Below are 21,628 nucleotides of genomic sequence, written 5' to 3'. Positions count from 1 at the left end.
CCACAAGAATTGGATGGGGATCACAAGATCACACACACACACACAAAACCCCTACTGGATTATATTGGTCTCCCTTCTCTCTGCAAGGAGTTTGAATAAAAGTTGGGTGGCTGCCTTTCCCCCAGAATTAGTTGAGGTATTTCATCCATATGCACATACTATCTGGCTTTCTGCCTGCCCACAGAATCTGAAAAACGTTTTCTAATAAGCTGTCTTTATTTTCTAAAGGATAGCCAAAAAATTGAAAGGGACCATTGCAGTTGACAAAGTTTGTGAACAAAGAGAGCTTGAAATCCAATACAAATTTTTAATTTGTTTAGCAGCACCAGATTAATGGCTATGTCTTTTCCGCTTATCCCTGTCAAAGATGTTGGGCTTACTTTTCTTGATTTTTGCTTGGTTATTACTTTGTCCCAAATATAACAAAAAGAGACAGGATTATTTTAAAAGATTACAAATGTAAGGTCAGCTTGGGTGCAGCTCATGTATACCTCAAATTCCTTTACAGTGGGACCTGCTCTAGAGTAAAACACATATGAGAATTATCTTTGTGCATTGCATTATATTTTTTCCCTACACCTTGCACCTTTTGTTTTTTAGCCAGTTAGTAATTGATAAAGAATGTATCTTCATAGTCATTTCATGGTCACTGAAATTACTTGAAAAATGATTGATGAAGAATTCTCTAAAGACTTTTTGAAAATAAAAATACACACAGTTGACAGAATCATTTTTGTCCACTTAAAAAAATTATAGAAGATTGCTATGGAAGAATTTATCTTTGGAGAATTCATGCTTATTTACTTTTCAGTGAACTTTTTTCATTGTTTACTTAGTAATTTTGTCTTTGAATAGTATTTCTACTTTCTTAGCAAACCTATAATTTTCAATATCTCCCCTGGAATCCTTTTTAAAACTAGTATCTCATTGGCTACTTTGGTTTAGGTTTAGGTTTATTAGATTTATATGCTGCCCTTCTCCCAAGGACTCAGGGCGGCGGACTTTGCAGCTCTCTAGCACTGAACTTAATTTTAGGAATAAGTTAAGTCTTGCCGGGAAATCAGCAATTTTACATCTGATACTCAAGACCCAAGAATTCTTTATATTTTACTTTTTTAAAATATTCCAGATTATTTTATCAAATTGATTTCCTCCCTGAAAAACTCAATACAGACTCAAGGATCTATCTTTTACCTTCAACAAGAAAGAAAGTTGCAAGAATTTATTCAATTTCTCTGCAATCTCCATATCCCTACTATCACTTCTTTCTTGCCTAATGAACGGTTCTTTAGGTTGCAGAACCTGTCAGTAATTTTTTTTTAAAAAATCCCATAACTTCTGATCATAAGGCAATTTTCTAGTGATAGAAAATAAGCAGTAGCACAAAACTCGTCCTTGTTTTAATTTATGCAAATTCTACATTAAAGTTATTTGAATTTCACAAAAAAATGAATGCACTAATTACTGTACCATTTATGAATTAACATGATGCAATTATATCAATTTTTTTATATTATGAATGCCTGGCTGAAGCCACATAAGCAGTCATCTTCTTTCTGCCTGCTTTTGCATTCACTCTCCTAACTACTCAATATTTTCAATTAGATTTACAGAAAACATATTTTTGAGTAGAAAGCTGCCATAGGATTCAAGCTGCTGAAAATGGTCAATTTTCTTAGAAAATGAAAGTGTAGTTCCTTAAAGATCTGTTCTGAGATCAGTGATTTTATGGTTTATGGACAAATTGTCTTGAAATAAGCAACAAGTTGACAGGGTAAGCAGTAGATGATATCAAACTATTTAGGGTAATTAAATCTAAATTTTATGATACAGTTCTGGAAAGGTTTTTTTTTTTAAGTATAGCAAAATGGTAAATGAAATGACAAATACAGTTCAATTGAAGCAAGTGTAAAGAGATGCACATTGAGTCATCCCATTTCACATACAGATTTATGTACTTTGGGCTGTCTTACCCAAACGAATAAGGAATATTATCAATAAATCAATCAAATATCAATAAAGTCTCAATTCAATGTGCAGCAACTGTGAAAAAAGAAAATGTCATATTCAGGATTGTCAGGAAAGAGATTAAAAATAAAACTATCAAATTTTAATCTGCTTCCACTAATATATTTTGGCTAGAACTTTTAGCACTTCTTAACATAGAAAGAAAGGCACCTGAGGAAGATATGATTGAATTATGTATGACCTGACAAAATGTTTATGACACTAACTATTCCCCTTCTCTTGAAATGCTAGGACTCAGATTAATCCAGTAAAATTGATTGGAAACAGACTGAGAAAAAATTAAAAATATTTAACAATTAACCTATGAAATTTAAGACAAAAGATAAATTGATGTCCACTGATATTATTTTAAAATGGACTGGATAAATTCATGGGATGGCTATTGGCCTCAAGGGTTGTGGGCAGCATGCCTCTCAAACAACTTACAGGGAACATTCTGGAAGAAGACACCTAGCTACATCTAGCTGTAAGAAACAAAATACTGGAATGTGAGGGTCTTAGCCTGATTCAGAAGAGCTTTTCTTCTGTTTGTTTTAGGGCGTATGTTGCTAAATGACTCAAGAAAGGGTCCAGCTCACCTCTATTACCGTCGCCCATATGGCTGTGCTGTATTGAGTGTCTTGGATGTAATGCCATCAATCTCTGAACTCAAAGAAGAAAAGGATTTTGTTCTCAAAGTTTACACGTAAGTTTATTTAGTTGAAGCATTTAGTGACACAATTAGTTAGTGTGATGAGTAGCTGTATAAATTGGCTTAATAAGTAAATGAACAGAAATGCCATAATATGTTAATGTCAAGTCTACTATTTTTCTGGTATGTAAAATAGGTACTGTTATCACAGTTTAGGATGTATTTTTTTAAAAATATTGATCCAATAATTAATATGTATTATCTATGACAAGCCAATATGTATGTGACTAACATATCTGATTGTAACACTTCAGATCTAAAGTTGGAAGTTGCTTTAAAGAGGTGTATATTCTACACCTATTAGCATCTCCTTAAAGAGGCTATAACTTTTACTGAAATTATTTGGTAGCCACATTACTACAGGAAAATTTATGTTTGATTTAGGTAGTCAGTGCAGCAAGATGCTTTGGAGTGGGCATGGGCCTCTGGTGCCTCCTTAACTAAATCCCATTTTTTCTGATATTGTACAATCCTAGATAAAATATACAATTATTTATCAAGGCAATGATTCACTCCCCCCCCCCCCCTGCCCTCCAAAAAGAGCAGCTTGAAACAGCAAATAATTTGCAGGCAAATTGAGAGATATTTTATGATGGCAGATACAGATACATTGCTTCTAAGTCATATTCAAGCTCCAAGTACATTTTTAGAAGCTCCTATAAATCCCTACAAATAATCTCACTGAATTTAAGTGACAGATGGACAATGTTCAAAGTGGCCTTTATCTATTGTTTAATGTAATTAATAATTAAAATAGGCTCCTTGTATCTCCACTACATTTAAACAGCTATATTTTTCTTGAATCCTTTAAGGACATTTCCAGACTAAACTGCCAAAATTCAGCATATAATATATGTACAATATGCGTGTATGTATATAAGACTAGGAATGCTAAAACTTTATATACATTAAATATCCTCAAGAGCACAAAACATGAAAAATAGTATGCCCCCCCCCCAATCTTATAAGGACTCCGCTAGTCCTTATAAGATTGGGGGGGGGGCATTCTTAATTGAAAAAATAATAAAATAAAATAATTGTATGTTATCTCTTATTCAATTGTTGACTAATAGTGATGCTACCTAGTTGGGGTAATGAGATATCTGCAAGAAAACAACCAAGTTTAGAAAGCACCAAGGTCTCCTTATTTCAATTCTGAGCTACAAATATTCTCCATTATTGGATATAATTTTCATAATAATGAGAGACATGAGTCAAAATTAATCATGGGATCTCTAACCAGCCTATTCCCAAAGGTGCTTTTTCAAAAGTCAATTAGACTTTCTTTGTTTTTGCTTGTCATTTAAGATGCTTCTCATCTAAGAAGCTTCTTCAGTTCTGATGTGGAGAATGCAAGGATTTATATTCCTTGCAATCATCTGGTTGTTGAACACTTGTTTTGAAAGTTGTTGAGGAGGTTTATCTGTGCCCTCAGGGTCCCCTGAATAATGCAAATGGGTGTGGAGCCTTCTGTATTGTAAACAGGAGACAGGGAATGTTGTATCCCTCCCTCTCTGTTGAGAGAGAGCTGTTCTATCTTAATGTAGATGGCCTCTTTCTAACCAGTGGTCCTCTCTGTCCAGAATGTGGACTTTGCTGTCTTCAAACGAGTGCCCTGTGTCTTTTAAATGCAGATGAACTTCTCAATCTTGTCCTGATGGGTTTGTTCTCCTATGTTGTGCCATGCGTTTGTGAAGTAGTTGTTTTGTTTCTCTAATGTACAAATCTACATGTTTCATTATATTGTATTGCACACATCATGTTGTTCAGTTTTATCCTTAGGGTGGATAAGCTTCTGCCATAATGTATTTTGGGTTTAAAGTGAGGGTGTATATAGTGTTGGTTGAAAATCCTCCTGAGCTTTTCTAATGTTCCTGCAACATACGGAAAGACAACGTTGCTTAGTTTGTTGCTCTTCTTTTTCTGTTATGGAGAAGCTCCTGCTGGGTCTTTTTTTGGATTTAATGAAGGCCCAGTTGCAGAGGTGGTTGCTCCTGCTTCGGCCTGTATTGGGAGAACTGGTAGTAGCGGCAGCAGGAGGCTCTGCCCATCCGCCCGGACACTTCTGCGCATTTGTAGAAGTGTTCAAGCACGTGCAAACCGGTAGCAAAAAAAATGGCAACTCACCACTGCCCAGTTGGGATAGTCACAAGTTCTGAGGGCTTCCTTGACACATTTTAGTTATTTTTCTTTTCCATCTTTGGAAAAGGCAACTTTCAGCCCCGTGATGTAGGATTCTGATCACTTCCTTCTCCTGTGTGCTGCTTGGGGAATCCAAGCATGGGTTAACTTTGTCCATTAGCCTAGAGACTGAGTTATGTAAATTGGTGACCACGCCTCCTCTGATAGGATGGGTCAGTTTTTTAACGCAGTCCAGCCAGAAGAGACGTATACCAATTCTTCTCCAGACTTCTGAGACAAATTTATACCTTCATTCTGGATTTCCCTGCAAGCACGATTGATCTAGTTGGTGGATTAAAGATTTGCGATGGGGAGGCGGCAGTTTGCTGCCTGCCAGTTCCGTCTGTGCTCGCTTTTGTCGCTCAGGTATTAATCTGGCATTTGGAGCCGTTTGGGTCTTAGTTTACCCGCAGGCAATTGGAGCCTTTGCAGGCAGCTGGGCGGTGAGTGCTTTGTATTCTGCCGATATGGGGGGTTTTCTTTTCGCAGCGCAGAGCTTTGGCCGGCGCTAACGATTGGATTTAAGAGTCCCCGCCGCTTTAAGAGCCTTGGAGCCTTTGAATTGCCCGCCGTTCGCGGCGCGGCTTTTTCTCTCTTGCCGCTGGGAGTTACCCGCCGTTCGCGGTGAGGTTTTGCCTTTTGCGGACTGCCGATCGCATTGGGGAAGCGTGCCAACGATTCCGGCATTATTTCCTCTCTGAGAAGCTCAGGAGGCTGTGCTTTGTGGCTTACAATTCAAATTTGGTGCTCGTTTTTCGGGCGCCATGCTGGGGCCGTTTTCTTGCACAGGCGCTGCTGGGATCGGGCATTGCCTCCTCTCGCACTTGCTGATTCATCGGCCCTCCCACTTCCCCCACTTCGGCTTTGTGTGCCTTTGGGAGGAGTTGTTTTCCTGCTGTCTTTGCTGACCACACGGTCTCTTTGCCTTACAGTGAACTCTGTGCTTTGTGCCTTTTTGAGTCTTTTCGAATCTCAATTCATTGCAATGGCTGATCATTCTTCTTTGGGAGGGACAGTTGAATCCTCTTCTGATAATCAGAGTGCTGCCTAAGCGGGGGTTAGTTCAAGGCCTGGCAGAGCCACCTCTAGGGCCACCAGTCAGAGGCCCAGGGAGGCCTCCGGGGCTCCGGATAAGGGCCACAAAAAGAAGGATAAATCTAAAGCACCATCTAAAGCCTCTGGGGAGGGTAGAGTTTTCCCCCCCACGCTATTACCTCAGCGCATTTCACCAGCTCCACAGCCTGCAGGCCTCCAGACCTGGTCCCCTGATCGTTCATTGCCTGCTATCTCTGAATCTGGGGCAGGGGGGTTTGGGATCCAACTCCCCACAGTAATGCCCGAGGCCCAGGCTATTCCGATCTACTCTATGCCACGTGCTGGGCCTTCTGCAACATTTACTCCCACTGCTGCAGGCCTACGACCTATGGAAGGCTACAACCAGGGCCTATCCCCAGACCTTTATCAAATGATATCTGCAGCTATATCCAGGGGAGTGGATGCTGAGCTACTTCGTAGAAATCAGATCCGGTGGTGGCTAGCACCCAGGGTGGGCCATCTCTCCCAGCCCCACAAGTGGATCTTCCTGATCTGCAAGCAGGGCCATCTTCCCCCCTGCCCTCTACTTATAGTGAGGATTCGGCCTTGGTGGAGGAAGGGGAGTTCATTGATAGGGAATTCTCTGATGATGAGGGCCTGGTCTTTGATCAGCCCAATTCCTCTAGTCTGTTTAGGCCTACGCTGTTCAAGTCCTTATTGTTTAAAGCTAAGGCCACTACCCATATGGGAGAGGTAGCTCCCAAAGACAGTTCTGCTGTAGGCCTGGACACCACTGAACGCCTCTTTGCTGAACCAGTTTCATTGCAGGAGGTGATTCCTTCCCCAAAGCTTTTCATAGATCTCATTCAAAAACAATGGGACCAGCCAACTGCAGTTACCCCACCTAGCAACAGGGACAGGAAGCTGTACACTTCTACCCCTGACTTGGAGACCATTTTGCAATTTCCAACTGTGGATCAGCCAGTAGCAGCCCTAACTTCCCCTGCCCTGATTCCGTCTGAGATCTCTGAGGGTCTTAAGGTTGAGGACCGTAAGGCCGAGACGGTTATTCATAAAACCCACCAGGCCGCGGCCTGGGCCTTACGTGCTGCTACTGCGGCATCGTTCTTTAATAGGACCTCTGTGCTCTGGCTTAAGCAGTTGCAGGAGAGGCTGGCCCCTGACGAGGTGCGCCTTCACCAGGACGTTACTAAGATTATGGCTGCTTTAGAATTTTCAGCGGATGCCACGCTCAGTGCTGCCAAGTTTGCTTCTTGTGCTGTAGTGTCCAATGTGGCCTCTCGTCGCCTCTTGTGGCTCCGCCATTGGCAGGCCGACCTTAAATCTAAATGGCGCCTGGCATCCACGCCCTTCAAGGGCAGGGCCTTATTTGGATCAGTTCTCGACCCCATTCTCATAGAGACCAGGGACAAGCGCAAGGTTCTCCCCTCCTCGGGAGGGGCGCAATACCAGAGGGCAGCAGCCATACAACAGACGCCAGTCCTTTCGGGGAGGCTACTCTGGGTACGCAGCAGCCCCCTTCGTTCCCCATTACAACAGGGGCTTTCACCAGTCGCAGGACCATGGCCAGAACCGTGGGGGGGGCAGAGATAGGGGGCGCCAACAGCACCAGACACAATCCCACAACAGGAGATCCTTTCGTGGCTCGGGGAACTGGTCCTTTCAGAGGTACCGATGACTCCCAAAGGGGGCAACCAGTGGGCGGGCGTCTTCTGGCCTTCGCTCATCAGTGGGCGGACACCACGTCCAACGCCTGGGCCCTTCAGGTGGTGAAGCTGGGCCTCACCCTGGAATTTCTCTCCATTCCCCCAAGACAGTTCATCAGGTGCCCCGTGCCCAGGTGCTCAGTCAAGCGGCGCCTCATGGATGCCGAAATGCATCATCTCATTTCCATCAATGCCATAGAGCAGGTTCCCAAAGGGCAGGAAGGTCAAGGGTTTTACTTCATTCTGTTCTTGGTGCCCAAAAACTCAGGAGGATGGCGGGCCATTCTAGATCTGAAAAGACTCAATTGGTACATCAAGTATCAGAGATTCAAAATGCAGTCTTTAAAAAGCATTCTGGCATCCATCCGCCAAGGCGACATGATGACATCATTCAACATCAAGGAGGCGTACCTCCATGTGTCCATCCACCCGGCACATCGACGCTTTCTACGCTTCCAGTTTGCGGGCCGTCACTTTCAATACCAGGCCTTGCCTTTCGGCCTTTTGTCGGCCCCCCGCACCTTTACCAAGCTCCTTGCGGTGGTGGCGGCCTCTCTTTGCTCAGTTCCGGTGAGAGTGAATTGTTATTTAGACGACATCTTGGTCTTGTCACCGTCCCGGGAACAGGCTCTGTGGGATCTTCAAGTAACAATGGACTCCCTGCGGAGGCACGGGGTCGTGCTGAATCTTCCCAAGAGTCATCTGCAGCCAACTACATTGCTGCTTCACTTAGGGACCGTCATCAATTCCGCTACCTGCAAAGTCTTCCTGTCCCTGGAGAGACGACAGAGCATCCAACGGCTGGCATCTCAGGTATCAGCCTTGCGACTTGTGCCCCTGGCCCTACTCTCTCAACTGTTGGGAAAGATGATTTTCTGCATCGACATCATTCCCTGGGCCAGGTTTCACGCACGACCACTCCAATGGTTCCTGCTTCCCTATCAGAGGTCCCACACCAGTCATTCACAACTCAAGGTCCGCCTTCCGCCCAAGCCCCTCAGATCATTTCAGTGGTAGGCGTCTTCCAAGATCCTCAAGGGATGCCCGTTCAAGGAGCTGGACCGCATCCAGGTTCCGACAGATGCCAGCCTGTTTGGATGGGGTGGCCATGCCCTGGATCGGGTGGCGCAGGGTCGGTGGTCGGACCGGGAGCTGTCCAACAGCATCAATTGGCTAGAGTTGTGGGCCATCCATCTGGCTCTGCGAGAATTCCAGGACATTGTGACTCACAAACACGTTCTGATCTTGACCGACAATGTGGCCTCCAAGGCACATGTCAACCGCCGGGGGGGGGCACATTCCAGGGCCCTCATGATGGAGGCAGAGAAATTACATCGCTGGGTGGAACCCAGGCTGTTGTCCCTTCGGGCAGAACACATTTCGGGCGACTCCAACATCCAGGCGGACTGGCTGAGCAGAGCCACAGTAGATCATGCAGAGTGGCAGCTCCACCCCGACCTATTCCAGCAGCTCTCCCGCCTGTTGGGCCATCCAGTAGTGGATTTGTTCGCGTAACCCCACAATACGCAACTGCCCCGGTTCTACTCCAGGTACGTGACTCCCGGGGTGGAGAGAGTGGATGCCTTGCGCAGCCTGTGGCCGCCGGGCCTTCCCTACGCCTTCCCGCCTCTGCCAGTGATTCCGGCGGTCATCCAGAAGATTCTGTCGGAACGAGCAGAGGTCCTCTTGGTGGCTCCGATGTGGTTCCGGCGAACCTGGTATGCCGACCTGGTGCACCTGTCGATCTCGCGTCCATGGAGGATCCCGGACGATCAGATCCGGCTCAACCAGGGGGCCTTCGTACATCTGAACCCCCAGTTGCTACAATTAGCCGTGTGGCACGTGAGCGGACTATCCTGACTGACCTTCATTATTCCAGCGAGGTCATTGACACAATTCAAGCAGCCCATCGTCCCTCCACCACTCAAATTTACGAGGCTACCTGGCAGTCCTTCTGCAGGTGGTGCTGTCGAACTGGAGCGGATCCTCTCCAAGATTTGGTGCCCCGAGTATTGGACTTTCTGCAATCTGGACTTAACAAAGGTTTGGCACCCAATACGCTTCACAGGCAGGTCACGGCCCTTGACACGGTGATTGGGGGAGGTCAGGGACGTTCCTTGTCTCAGCATTCGCAAGTCAAGGCTTTCCTGAAGGGGGCGGCCAACATCCGGCCTCCAACCGTACACCGCTATCCTACATGGGATTTGTCGTTAGTACTCAGGGCACTTATGAGCTCTCCATTCGAACCTATCTCTTCCATCAGTCTTCGACTACTGACTCTTAAGACCGTGTTCTTAGTGGCTATTACATCAGCCAGACGAGTTTCCGAATTGGCGGCATTGTCGGTTCAGGCAGACCTCTGTATATTCCATCCCAACAGAGTCGTTCTTCGTTTGGACCCGGCCTTCTTACCAAAAGTCAACACACTGTTCCACAGGGCTCAGGAACTCGTCCTTCCGGACTTTTGTCCCAACCCTTCTCATCCGCAGGAGTGCCAGTGGCATCACCTGGATGTATGCAGGGTTCTTCGTTGTTACGTGAAACGCACAGCATCTTTTCGGTGGTCGGAAGTGCTTTTTGTGTCCTTTCAACCATCATCCATGGGGCAGAAGGTTTCTTCCCGTACGATAGGTCGATGGTTGAAGGCATGCATCGCTCTCGCTTATGACTCACAATCTCGACAGGTACCCAGGCACATCACCCCTCATTCTACCAGGAGTGCGGCCACCATGGCGGCCTGGGCCACGCAAGCTTCAGTGGAATAAATCTGTAGAGCGGCTACCTGGTCTTCGCCATCTCCGTTCATCAGACATTACAAGGTTGACATGTATGCCTCGGCTGAGGCTTCCTTTGGGCGGCGTGTGTTGCAACAGGTGTTCCCTCCCGCGGGGCACCCTGGCCAACCTAGCTCCCGCCCTGGACTTTAATTGCTTTGGCATGTCCCATGCTTGGATTCCCCAAGCAGCACACAGGAGAACGACCGTTGACTTACCTGAACGGTCCTTCTATGTGTGCTGTGAGGGGAATCCAAACCCGCCCGCAGCTTCGGCTGGCCAGGGTTGTCGTGACTTTTACATTGACTGACTCTTCATTGACTTGTGACCTGACTATGACTGACTTACCTAATTTGTAACCTTGGTTTATGACATGTTTGTGTACTGTTTGGGCTACGGCCATCATTGTTATTGTTCTTGTTCTTGTTATACATCATTAAACGGCTGACTTCGTACAAAACTGACCCATCCAGTCAGAGGAGGCGTGGTCACCAATTTACATAACTCAGTCTCTAGGCTAATGGACAAAGTTAACCCATGCTTGGATTCCCCTCGCAGCACACATAGAAGGACCGTTCAGGTAAGTCAATAGCAATAGCAGTAGACTTATATACCGCTTCATAGGCCTTTCAGGCCTCTCTAAGCGGTTTACAGAGAGTCAGCATATTGCCCCCAACAATCTGGGTCCTCATTTTACCCACCTCGGAAGGATGGAAGGCTGAGTCAACCCTGAGCCGGTGAGATTTGAACCGCTGACCTGCTGATCTAGCAGTAGCCTGCAGTGCTGCTTTTAACCACTGCGCCACCTTGGCGCAGTCAACGGTCGATCTTGTGCCTCTATAGGATATGAGAATCAAAATGCAAATACTGGTCTGTGTTGGGGGTGGGGCTGGGGGGCGTTTCTGTAAACTTCAATATTAAGACTTCCAGGCTTCCTTAATGTGTACTGCACAGTTCAGGAAGGCCAGACTACTTTCCTTAAAATCTTCCTGAGTAAACTTAATATAGCTATCCACAGTTGATGTGTTTGGTGAAAGCTTCCAATTCCTGTGTTTTAATCTTGACCCAAGTATCATCGACATACCTATACCAGTGAGTGGATGGAATTTCTGTAAAGGAGTTTAGGGTATTGGTTTCTAACCAATCTATTGTTTCTTATGTCTTGAAAGCAACATTTAGAGCAAAACTAATTAAACTATAATTTATAGTTATTGTGTAAACTCTATCATACTAATCACTAGATATAAAATCAACATAGAAACATTTAGGGATGTTCTTTGATTATGGATTTAATATCTAGCTTATCCTATATGTAGGTATTATGTAGCATACTTCTGAAATACCACAATTCATTATAGTCAAAACGGTTTGTATATCAAAGTCTTCTGGCATGAAGGAAAAAGAATTAGCTACTTCGCAAGTTGAGAAACTCAGTTTCATTTTCCCTCAAAAGTTTTATATTGAAGTTGCAGTAATAAAATAATAAAATGCCTCCCAAGATGACTAGACAAGCAGAATGAGCTAATTTTAATTTATTGTAAGGCTACATTAACAGATTCTTCCAAGTCTTAAAATACAATTCTCCCACTATCTCTTTTTATCACCTAATAAATTAGGGTGAATCCTTTCTAAATTTCTTTTCCCCTCGTTCCCCTAGGTCATTCCCACATTCCATTACAAATACCCGTCTTACATATTTTAAAATAATTCTGTATGAAACTCCATTGGGCAGGTCAGAAAGCAAAGCTCATGCTATTATAGTTGTTTCCTGATATTACATATAAATATATAGGGGAAGAATTTTGTGTAATCATATTGCAGCCCTATTTTGTCACTCTCCACACTACCCCCATGAATATCTAGCTTTAATTTTTTCCCCACTTTGCTAAATATGTTATTTTTGCACTGTATTGCTTGTGCTCATATGATCAGAATACTTGCTTCTATGCTTCCATGTTCAACATGAGATATTGTAATTTTTAAAAGCAATCATATTTTTACAGGCCCACTTCCCTTATTGGGATGAATCAGAGTAGTACAAAAGATTATGCAAGCTTTGAAGTTTTCATCAGGCAGAAGAATTCTGCATTTCAAAGTCATTTCCAAGGAGGTTTTACTTTACATACATAATTCATACTGGGTTTGTTGGTATTAAATTATACCCAGCATCTTCATGAGGGAAAAAGGCTTTTTAATATACATTCCCTTTTCCCCCAACCTTACCATCCAGCTAGCGGAGTTTTTGTTATTTTGGGAAGTGCAGGCAATTCTCTAGAGAGGGGAAATAATCAAGAAACTAAGGAAATTAAGGATTATAGCTCTCTGCCTTTAATAAAAGGAAAATCTATAAGAAACTAAAAAATAGAAACAAGCAGGCTCAGAATATAATAGAAAATACTTAACAAGTTTAGTTAAAAATGTTGTATTGTATTGTATTTGGTTTATTTGTATGCCGCCCTTCTCCAGGAGGGACTCAGGGCGGCGAACAACTCAGGGGGGAAAGGGAACATAAACAACAGTACACATAATTAAAATACACGAAAATCACACAGCCATACCAGTCGAGAGGGGAGGGGAACTCATCAACCCCAGGCCTGCCGGCACAGCCAGGTTTTGACGGCTTTCCGGAAGGCCTGGAGAGAGGTGAAGGTCTGGATCTCCGCGGGGAGTTCATTCCAAAGGGCCGGAGCTGCTACAGAGAAGGCCCTCTCCCGGGTAGTAGCCAGATGGCATTGGCTGGTGGACGGAATCCGGAGGAGGCCGACCATGTGAGATCTGATGGGTCTTTGGGAGCTAATTGGCAGCAGGCGGCCTCTCAAGTACCCAGGTCCAATACCATGAAGGGCTTTATAAGTTACGACTAGCACTTTGAAGCGTATCCGGAGACCGATCGGTAGCCAGTGCAGCTCGCGGAGGATAGGTGTAACGTGGGTGTACCGAGGTGCACCCACAATCGCTCGCGCGGCTGCATTCTGGACGAGTTGAAGTCTCCGAATACTCTTCAAAGGCTGCCCCATGTAGAGCGCATTGCAGTAGTCCAGTCTTGAGGTCACGAGGGCGTGAATGACTGTTGCGAGTGCCTCCTGGTTCAGGTAGGGGCGCAACTGGTGCACCAGGCGAACCTGGGCAAATGCCCCCCTGGTCACAGCCGACAGGTGATGTTCTAAAGTCAGCTGTGGGTCCAGGAGGACTCCCAAGTTGCGCGCCCTGTCTGAGGGGCGTAATTTTCACACACCCCCAGCCTGAGTGATGGAATACTGGCCAAATTCTTGGGAGGAAAACACAACAGCCACTCGGTCTTGTCTGGATTGAGTACAAGCTTGTTAACCCCCATCCAGACCCTAACAGCCTCCAGGCACTGGCATATCATGTCAACCGCTTCACTGAATTGGCACGGGGCGGACAGATACAGCTGGGTATCGTCCGCATATTGATGGTATTTGATCCCGTGCTGTCGAATGATCTCACCCAGTGGCTTCATGTAGATATTAAACAGAAGGGGGGATAGGACCGAACCCTGAGGAACCCCAGGAATTATTAAAATTATTCCCCAGGAATAATTTTTACTTACTTTGATAGCTTATACTTACAAATATTTTGTCTGTGGAATTTACAAGCTTAGTATTTCTATTTTTCAAATTAATTGGTTTCTATAATTTAGGAACAGTCCAGCATCATCATCTATTCTGACTGTAATCCTGTGTTTCCATTTGTTGTTTTATGGGAGGTACTTTCAAGTCACTATCTGAAATTTGAACAACTCTGCATATTTATCTTCATTGCCTTTAAATATTTATTTGGGACTGCTTAAACACTAATATATATATATATATATATATATATATATATATATATATATATATATATATATATATATATATATATATATATATATATATATATATATATATATATATATATATATATATTGCTTTAAAAGCAAGATTTTACAGTAGTCCTAACAACTGCCCTATTTAGTAACCATTCAATCACAACTGTGCTGAAAAAATAATGTTATGTCCAATTCTTGAACATCTGTTGCATAACCCCCATGGTTAAATGATCAAGATTTGGGTGTTCGCAACCGGTGAGTATCTGTGAATGTCACAGCATGTGTGTTCATGTGATTGCCATTTGTTTGCTTCACAATTGGCTTGAGTCAATGGAGAAACTGTCAGTAAAATTCCTGGTCACGTGAAAGCTAACCTCAACTGCAGATGATTTTTTTAAACAGTTATAGTGGAAGTGAGGCTGTAAGTCTGTCCTGGTCACCTGTTGTCTTGTATGATGACCTCATTGTTTAGTGGCAGAGTTGCCTGTGCCATTTGTGGTTCTTAAGTGTCGATTGCCTGTATTTCTATTTTGTAAGATCCTCTGAAAAAGAGGAAAGGAAAGGCTGATTTTTCTAGTCCCAGACTTCAATTCCAGAAGATAACACTATAGATTTAATTTTGTCTCATTTTTTTTACTCTTTAATTTGACAGAACATGTGGGCACCCTGTTTCTCTTACATACCATGGCTGCAGAAAGAATGCCATATAAAGCACTCCCTAAAAGGTAGATGATTGCAATAAGTGCTACCACACAGAAGGCAGGATATGGAGCTAGATGTAAAGAAATTGTCATGTTCTAGGAAAGAAAAAATAGATTTTTAAACCATGGCAGATGAGAGGAAGAGGTGGATATTTCAGCTTTATTTCTTAAGTGAGATGTCGGTCTGCCATTGGGTCTGGCAGAAGAGGCATGCTTCAGATTTCATTTACAAAGGAATACCATCTGATGGAACTGCAAAGGAGAGCCTTTTCTGTCACAGCAACCACCCTCTGGAATGTTGTTCCCATAAAGATTTGATTGACAGGAAGGTTGAGAACTCCAATCTTTTATCCTATAGACTCAAACATGCTACAATAACATAACACACACACACACATGCTGTATGTCTGTCTCTGTGTACATAAGTTCCTTATATAGTAGTTTAATTTTTTATTTCAATTGTCATCATTAATTGAATGAATAACTAACTAACTATTCCTTTATTTATTTATAATTTCAACTTTCATAATGATCCATAAATTTTAAGCTCTGATACCATTTTTTGTTCTCAAATAGGAAGAATAATATATATAAAGAACACAATTTTCTTAAATAGTATGATTACATAGATCATATGTAATAGATATATTAGAAAGATAACATTAGGCATGGAAATATATCGAGAAGCTGCTAATGGATTTCAAATATACAATAGAAATTTTAAAAGAAAGCAAAACTTCTTATTACAATGCATCACCTTAAGACATTCATTTAATCTGAATTATATAAGATTCTGTTCTATAATGCTGCACATTACAGTTGTAAATAGTTTGTTTTCATCTCTGTAATTATGTGCATATTTAATTTCATTGACAGTGGCAAATAACATTGACTCTACTTTTCAGGTGCAACAATGAGAATGAATGGCATCAGATCCATGAAAATATAATTCGCAAGTCGAGTACCAAATATACAGCACCCAGTTCAAATTATGGTAATATTTTAGCTGTTTTAAAGATACATTTTTTTTAGTAATTAAAATATTATACTTGCCTCATAGTTCATATTTTAGAGCCTATGGTCATGAACAGTCCTCAAGGAATTATCTTGTGTATAAAAATGTGAGTCTGGAGATTTTGCAGAACCAAGAAGCGTTTTTTAATCTCTTCAGCATTGTTAATTGTTAGTAAACATGAAATATTCCACTTACCTGAGATTTATATTTCTGGCTTCAAGTTGATGTTATATGATCAGTGATGAAGCAATGTACTGTACCTCCTTATCAGATTGCTTCCTCCTTCCCCAAACATATTTGCATATTTTTCTGGCAAGGAGGGGAATACAGAAAGTATAGCGTTCAAGAAAGAATGATGAGAGTGGGAAGTTTGCAGGGGGCGCTGCTAACATCCTTGAGAGGGAAAAGAATTCATCATTTCTCCTAGGACCTTGATGGCAAACCTATGGCACCTGTGCCACAGGTGGCAGGCAGATCCCTCTCTGCAGGCATGCCAGCCGTCGCCTCAGCCCGGCTTCACTCTGCATGTGTGCATGCCTCCAGCCAGCCAGCTAGTTTTCAGGTCTTTGCTGTGCATGCACAGGGGGCGCATTTTGGGGCTTTGTGTGTGTGCACCCAACACCCCATTTTGAGCCTGGAAGGCCTCCTGCACCAACCTGGAAGCCAAAAATGGGCGAGGGGCCGGGCACAGGCACAGGAGATGTTTGTGCATGCATGTGGAGCACATGTGGAGGGAGCACTCATTGCATTTTGGGGTTGCATATGCACACATGCACCCACGCTTTGGCCCTCGGCACCAAAAAGGTTAGCCATCACTGTCCTAGGACATATTTAGATTATGGATTTGAAGCAAATCAATACTTAACATAAGAGGTGCATGTAAGGAAACTGATGCAGAATGGCAAGAATTCTGTTATTAATTAGAATAGTAGAGAATAGTAGAGACCTGTTGGTGGTAGGAAGGAGGATCAGGAATGGGGGGGGGGGGGAAGAGACCTACCTTCCTGTTGGTGGTAGGAAGGAAGGATCAGGAATGGGCGGGGGAGGAAAGCCCCTACCTTCCTGTTGCTGGTAGGAAGGAGGATCAGGAATGGGGGGGGGGAGGAAAGAGACCTACCTTCCTGTTGGTGGTAGGAAGGAGGATCAGGAATGGGACAGAGGAAAGAGGCCTACCTTCCTGCTGGTAGTAGGAATTATTATATAATTGTATCACAGCGGCCGGTTGTTTCGCCAGATTTGGCATTGATTACTAGTTGTGCCCCACTCAAGGGCCTAGGACGTCGTAATGTATTTTTGTAATAATGCGTGCAGATCCAAGCAGTGCGGCTTTTTGCATTTGACTGAGGGTGACTTTGTCAATTTTTAACTGTTTTAAATGTAATTCCAGTGCTTTTGTAATAGCACCCAGTGTACCGATTACCACTGGAATTACCACTGCTGGTTTGTGCCATAATCATTGAATTTCGATTTTTAAGTCCTGGTATTTTGCGATTTTTTCATGTTCCTTCTCGATGACCCTGCTATCACCTGGTATTGCGATGTCTATGATTGTGACCTTATTTTTCTCAACCAGTGTGATGTCTGGTGTATTATGCGCCAGTATTTTGTCCGTTTGTATACGGAAATCCCACAAGATCTTGACCATCTGATTTTCGGTGACTTTTTCAGGCTGATGTTCCCACTAGTTTGTTGCTGTTTTAATATTATAATTTTTGCACAAATTCCAATGGATCATTTGTGCTACTGAATTGTGCCGCAATTTATAATCAGTCGTGCAATTTTTTTACAGCAGCTGAGTATGTGATCAACAGTTTCATCAGCTTCTTTGCACAGTCTGCATTTGGCATCATCAGAGGATTTTTCGATTTTGGCCTTAATGGCATTTGTGCGGATAGCTTGTTCTTGCGCAGCTAGGATTAGTGACTCTGTTTCTTTCTTTAATGTACCTGCTGTTAACCATAACCAAGTTTTTTCACTGTCCACTTTATCTTTTATTTTTTCCAGAAATTGGCCATGCAATGCTTTGGTCTGCCAACTCTCCATTCTTGATTTTATCACATCTTTTCTGTATTCTTGTTTCGTCTGTTGGGCCTTCAATAGTTTTTTGTTCTTTACTTCGATTAATAGATGTTCTTGACTTTCTTTTAAATAATCAGCCAGTGCATGTTTTTCTTCTTCAACTGTTTGCTTCACTTGTAATAATCCTCTGTCACCTGATTTTCGGGGCAGGTACAGTCTATCAGTATCACCACGTGGATGTAAACTGTAGTGCATTGTCATTAGTTTCCTGGTTTTTCGGTCCAAAATGTCCAAATCAGCTTGTGTCCAGTTAACTATACCAGCTGTGTATCTTATAACTGGTATTGCCCAGGTATTTATGGCCTTGATTGTATTTCCACCATTCAATTTAGATTTCAAAATTTTCCTAACTCTGTTGGTGTACTCTCGCCTGACAATAGTTTTTACTTCTCCATGCTTGATGTTATCCAACTGCAGAATGCCTAAGTATTTGTAGGCTTCATTTTCGTTGCATTTAATTAGTTGGCCATTGGGCATTTCAATTCCCTCACATGCAGTGATTTTGCCCCTTTTTATGGATACAGTGTTTGTTTATTTGTTTATTTGTTTGTTTATTTCATTTGTATGCCGCCCTTTTCCCCAAGGGGACTCAGGGCGGCTCACAACTCAAACAAGGGAAGGGGGATACAGACAATTTGACAACAACACAAAACAATACATAATTTAAAAGCGCAACAATCATACCATTCGAGATAGGGGCAACAATTCTTTAGCCCCAGGCCTGTCGGAACAGCCAGGTTTTAAGGGCTATGCGGAAGGCCTGGAGGGTGGTGAGGGTGCGAATCTCCACGGGGAGTTCGTTCCAGAGGGTCGGAGCAGCCACAGAGAAGGCTTTCCTCCGGGTAGTCGCCAGTCGACACTGGCTGGCGGATGGAATTCGGAGGAGGCCTAGTCTGTGGGATCTAATCGGTCTGGTGGAGGTAATTGGCGGCAGGCGGTCTCTCAGTGGTGCATTTTTCCATGTCAAACTGCATTGAAATATCGGTGCTGAATACTCGGACTGTGTTTGTCAATGATTGGATTTCTATTTCTGACTTTCCATATAGTTTCAAATCATCCATATATAGTAAATGCGAAATTTTTTCAGCTTCTTTGGCTGTTTGGTAGCCTAATTTCATTTTTTTAAGATTACTGATAGTGGGATCATTGCGATGATGAAGAGAAGAGGTGAAAGTGAATCACCCTGGAAAATTCCTCGCTTGATATTAACCATTCCGTAGATCTCATTCCCTACTGCCAACTCAGTTCTTTATTGTTTCATCGCCTTTTCAGTAAAGGATGTAATATTTTTACTAATGCCAGTTGTTTCTAAGCATTTTATGATCCAACTATGTGGCAGTGAGTCAAATGCCTTTTTGTAATCAATCCAGACCATATTCAAGTTCGTTTTTCTGTTCTTACAATTTTCTAATAACATTTTATCAATTAGGAGCTGATCTTTTGTGCCCCTGCTCCTTCTTTTGTTGCCTTTTTGCTGTACTGGCAAAATGTTGTTTGTTTCCAAATAATCCATCATGTTATCTGCAATAATGCCTGTGAGTAATTTGAAGGTTGTTGGCAAGCATGTTATTGGTCTGTAGTTTTCAGGTGTTGTTCCTTTAGTTGCATCTTTCTGAATCAAGTATGTTTTTCCAATTGTCAACCATTTATCAATTTGGCCCTTTTGTAAAATTTCATTCAGTTGCCTGGCCAATATTGCATGTAAATTGGTCAGATATTTGAGCCAGAAACCATTGGTCCTTTCCAGATGATGTCCAATTCTTTACCTTTTTTACTCGATTTTTGACCATCTCAGTTGTTATTTTTAATACTTGCATTTGTTTGTTGCCAATGCTTTTCTCAAAGTCATGTATCCACTTTGCTTCCTTATTGTAGTCCTTTGCATTTTCCCACAATTCCTTCCAGAATTCAACTGTGGCCTGCTTTTCTGGTTTTTCACTTTTGGCGTCACCATTCACATTAAGACTTTGATAAAAACGCCGTTGGTCTGATTGAAATTGCTGATTTTGTTTATATTGGATGATTCGTGCCTCATATCTTTCAATTTTTCTAGCTGTTGCTGTTATCTGCTGTTTTGCAATCTCTACAGCTTCATTGATGTTTCTTGTATCCAATCTATATCTTCTGATTAGCCGATCTATGATTTTGTTGTTTTTAAGCCGTTGCTCATGCATGTTCTTTAAGTTACTAGCATCTGCCCTTAATTTTTTGACTTTTTGTTCTAATCGGATTTTCCACTTTGGTTTGCTCCTTTTTCTGTTGTGTGACTAGGCACTTTGATTTTAATGCCTAGTTCATTAGTGACTATTACAGCTACGCTGTACATTAACTGGTTCGTTTCCAAGATGGATCCCGATTCAATTGTTGAAAACACTGCATTAACCATTTTCATGATAGGGGCCAAAATTTTCTTAGGCACAGTTTTTAGTGATGGTAAACGTTGCCTTTCCTCATTAAGCAGAAAATGCTCCATGATCTTATCCCTCAATTCTTTTTGTTTTTGAGTTAGTTCATCAGTTGGTTCAGTGATAACTGGTTCTTGTGGTGGTGGTGTTATTTCCTCCCCGAGAGCTTCTTCTGGGCGTTCTAGTATAATGTCTTTAGTTGTGTCTTGAATATCAGTTATTTCCGCTTGTGATATTGTTTTTTTGGTTTTGCAATTTGCCTGCATTTCCTCAAGTTCAACTTCACTAAACACTTTATTCCGTATAATAAATCGCTTTGATCTGCTAGTCGTTGTTCACTAACATTTGAATCTGGATATTGTTGTTTCCATAATTCATACATTCGCTTTAAATAACCTCTTTTTTCTGGCTCTGAGTTGTTGTAACAGGCCATTATGGCACGGTTTTCATCTGCACTATATTTTTGTCGTTTTGTTGGCTGGTACACTTGTAGCTCACTTGCTGACGGATGTCCAGGGACCCCAACATCCACCGCGGCCCTTGTTAACCCGCGTGATGACCGATGCGGTATAAATTTTTTATTCGTTTCTTTCACCATATTGTATGGGTTGGCGGGTTTTTTTAATGGGGCCAGGTTGCCAACCTGACCCCAACCCTCCTCCTTTCTCATCCAGGCTTGGGACCGGCAACGGCAGAGTTGTTGTTGTTGTTGTTGTTGTTGTTGTTGTTGTTGTTATTATACAATTGTATCACAGCGGCCAGTTGTTTCACCGGATTTGGCATTGGTTACTAGTCGGGCCACACCCAGGGGCCTAGGACGTCGTAACGTATTTTCTTAATATGCGTGCAGATCCAAGCAGTGCGGCTTTTTGCATTTGACTGATGGTGATTTTGTCAATTTTTAACTGTTTTAAATGTAATTCCAGTGCTTTTGGAATAGCACCCAGTGTGCCAATTACCACTGGAATTACCACTGCTGGTTTGTGCCATAGTCGTTGAATTTCGATTTTTAAGTCCTGATATCTTGCGATTTTTTCATGTTCCTTCTCGGCGACCCTGCTATCACCTGGTATTGCGATGTCTATGATTGTGACCTTATTTTTCTCAACCAGTGTGATGTCTGGTGTATTATGCGCCAGTATTTTGTCCGTTTGTATACG

At 42.7% G+C, this 21,628-nt stretch overlaps 1 protein-coding gene across 8 annotated transcripts in view; it reads left to right on the top strand.

The window, feature by feature from the left end:
• DOCK3 (dedicator of cytokinesis 3) overlaps positions 1-21,628 on the top strand; it is a 201,292-nt gene that overhangs the window by 53,024 nt on the left and 126,640 nt on the right. For all 8 annotated transcript variants that reach the window (XM_087709232.1, XM_087709235.1, XM_087709231.1 and 5 more), the window contains exons 12-13: positions 2,566-2,713; positions 15,875-15,963. In XM_087709232.1, the coding sequence (XP_087565358.1) occupies positions 2,566-2,713; positions 15,875-15,963 (237 nt within the window). The remainder of the gene's footprint in view (positions 1-2,565; positions 2,714-15,874; positions 15,964-21,628) is intronic.

The sequence above is a fragment of the Thamnophis sirtalis genome, unplaced genomic scaffold (assembly GCF_051295495.1).
Source record: "Thamnophis sirtalis isolate CommonGarterSnake01/CBP01778 unplaced genomic scaffold, rThaSir2_p1.2 scaffold_3, whole genome shotgun sequence".
NCBI lineage: Eukaryota > Metazoa > Chordata > Lepidosauria > Squamata > Natricidae > Thamnophis > Thamnophis sirtalis.
The sequence above is the reverse complement of the archived record's forward strand: the minus strand, read 5'-3'. Positions and strand labels throughout refer to the sequence as shown.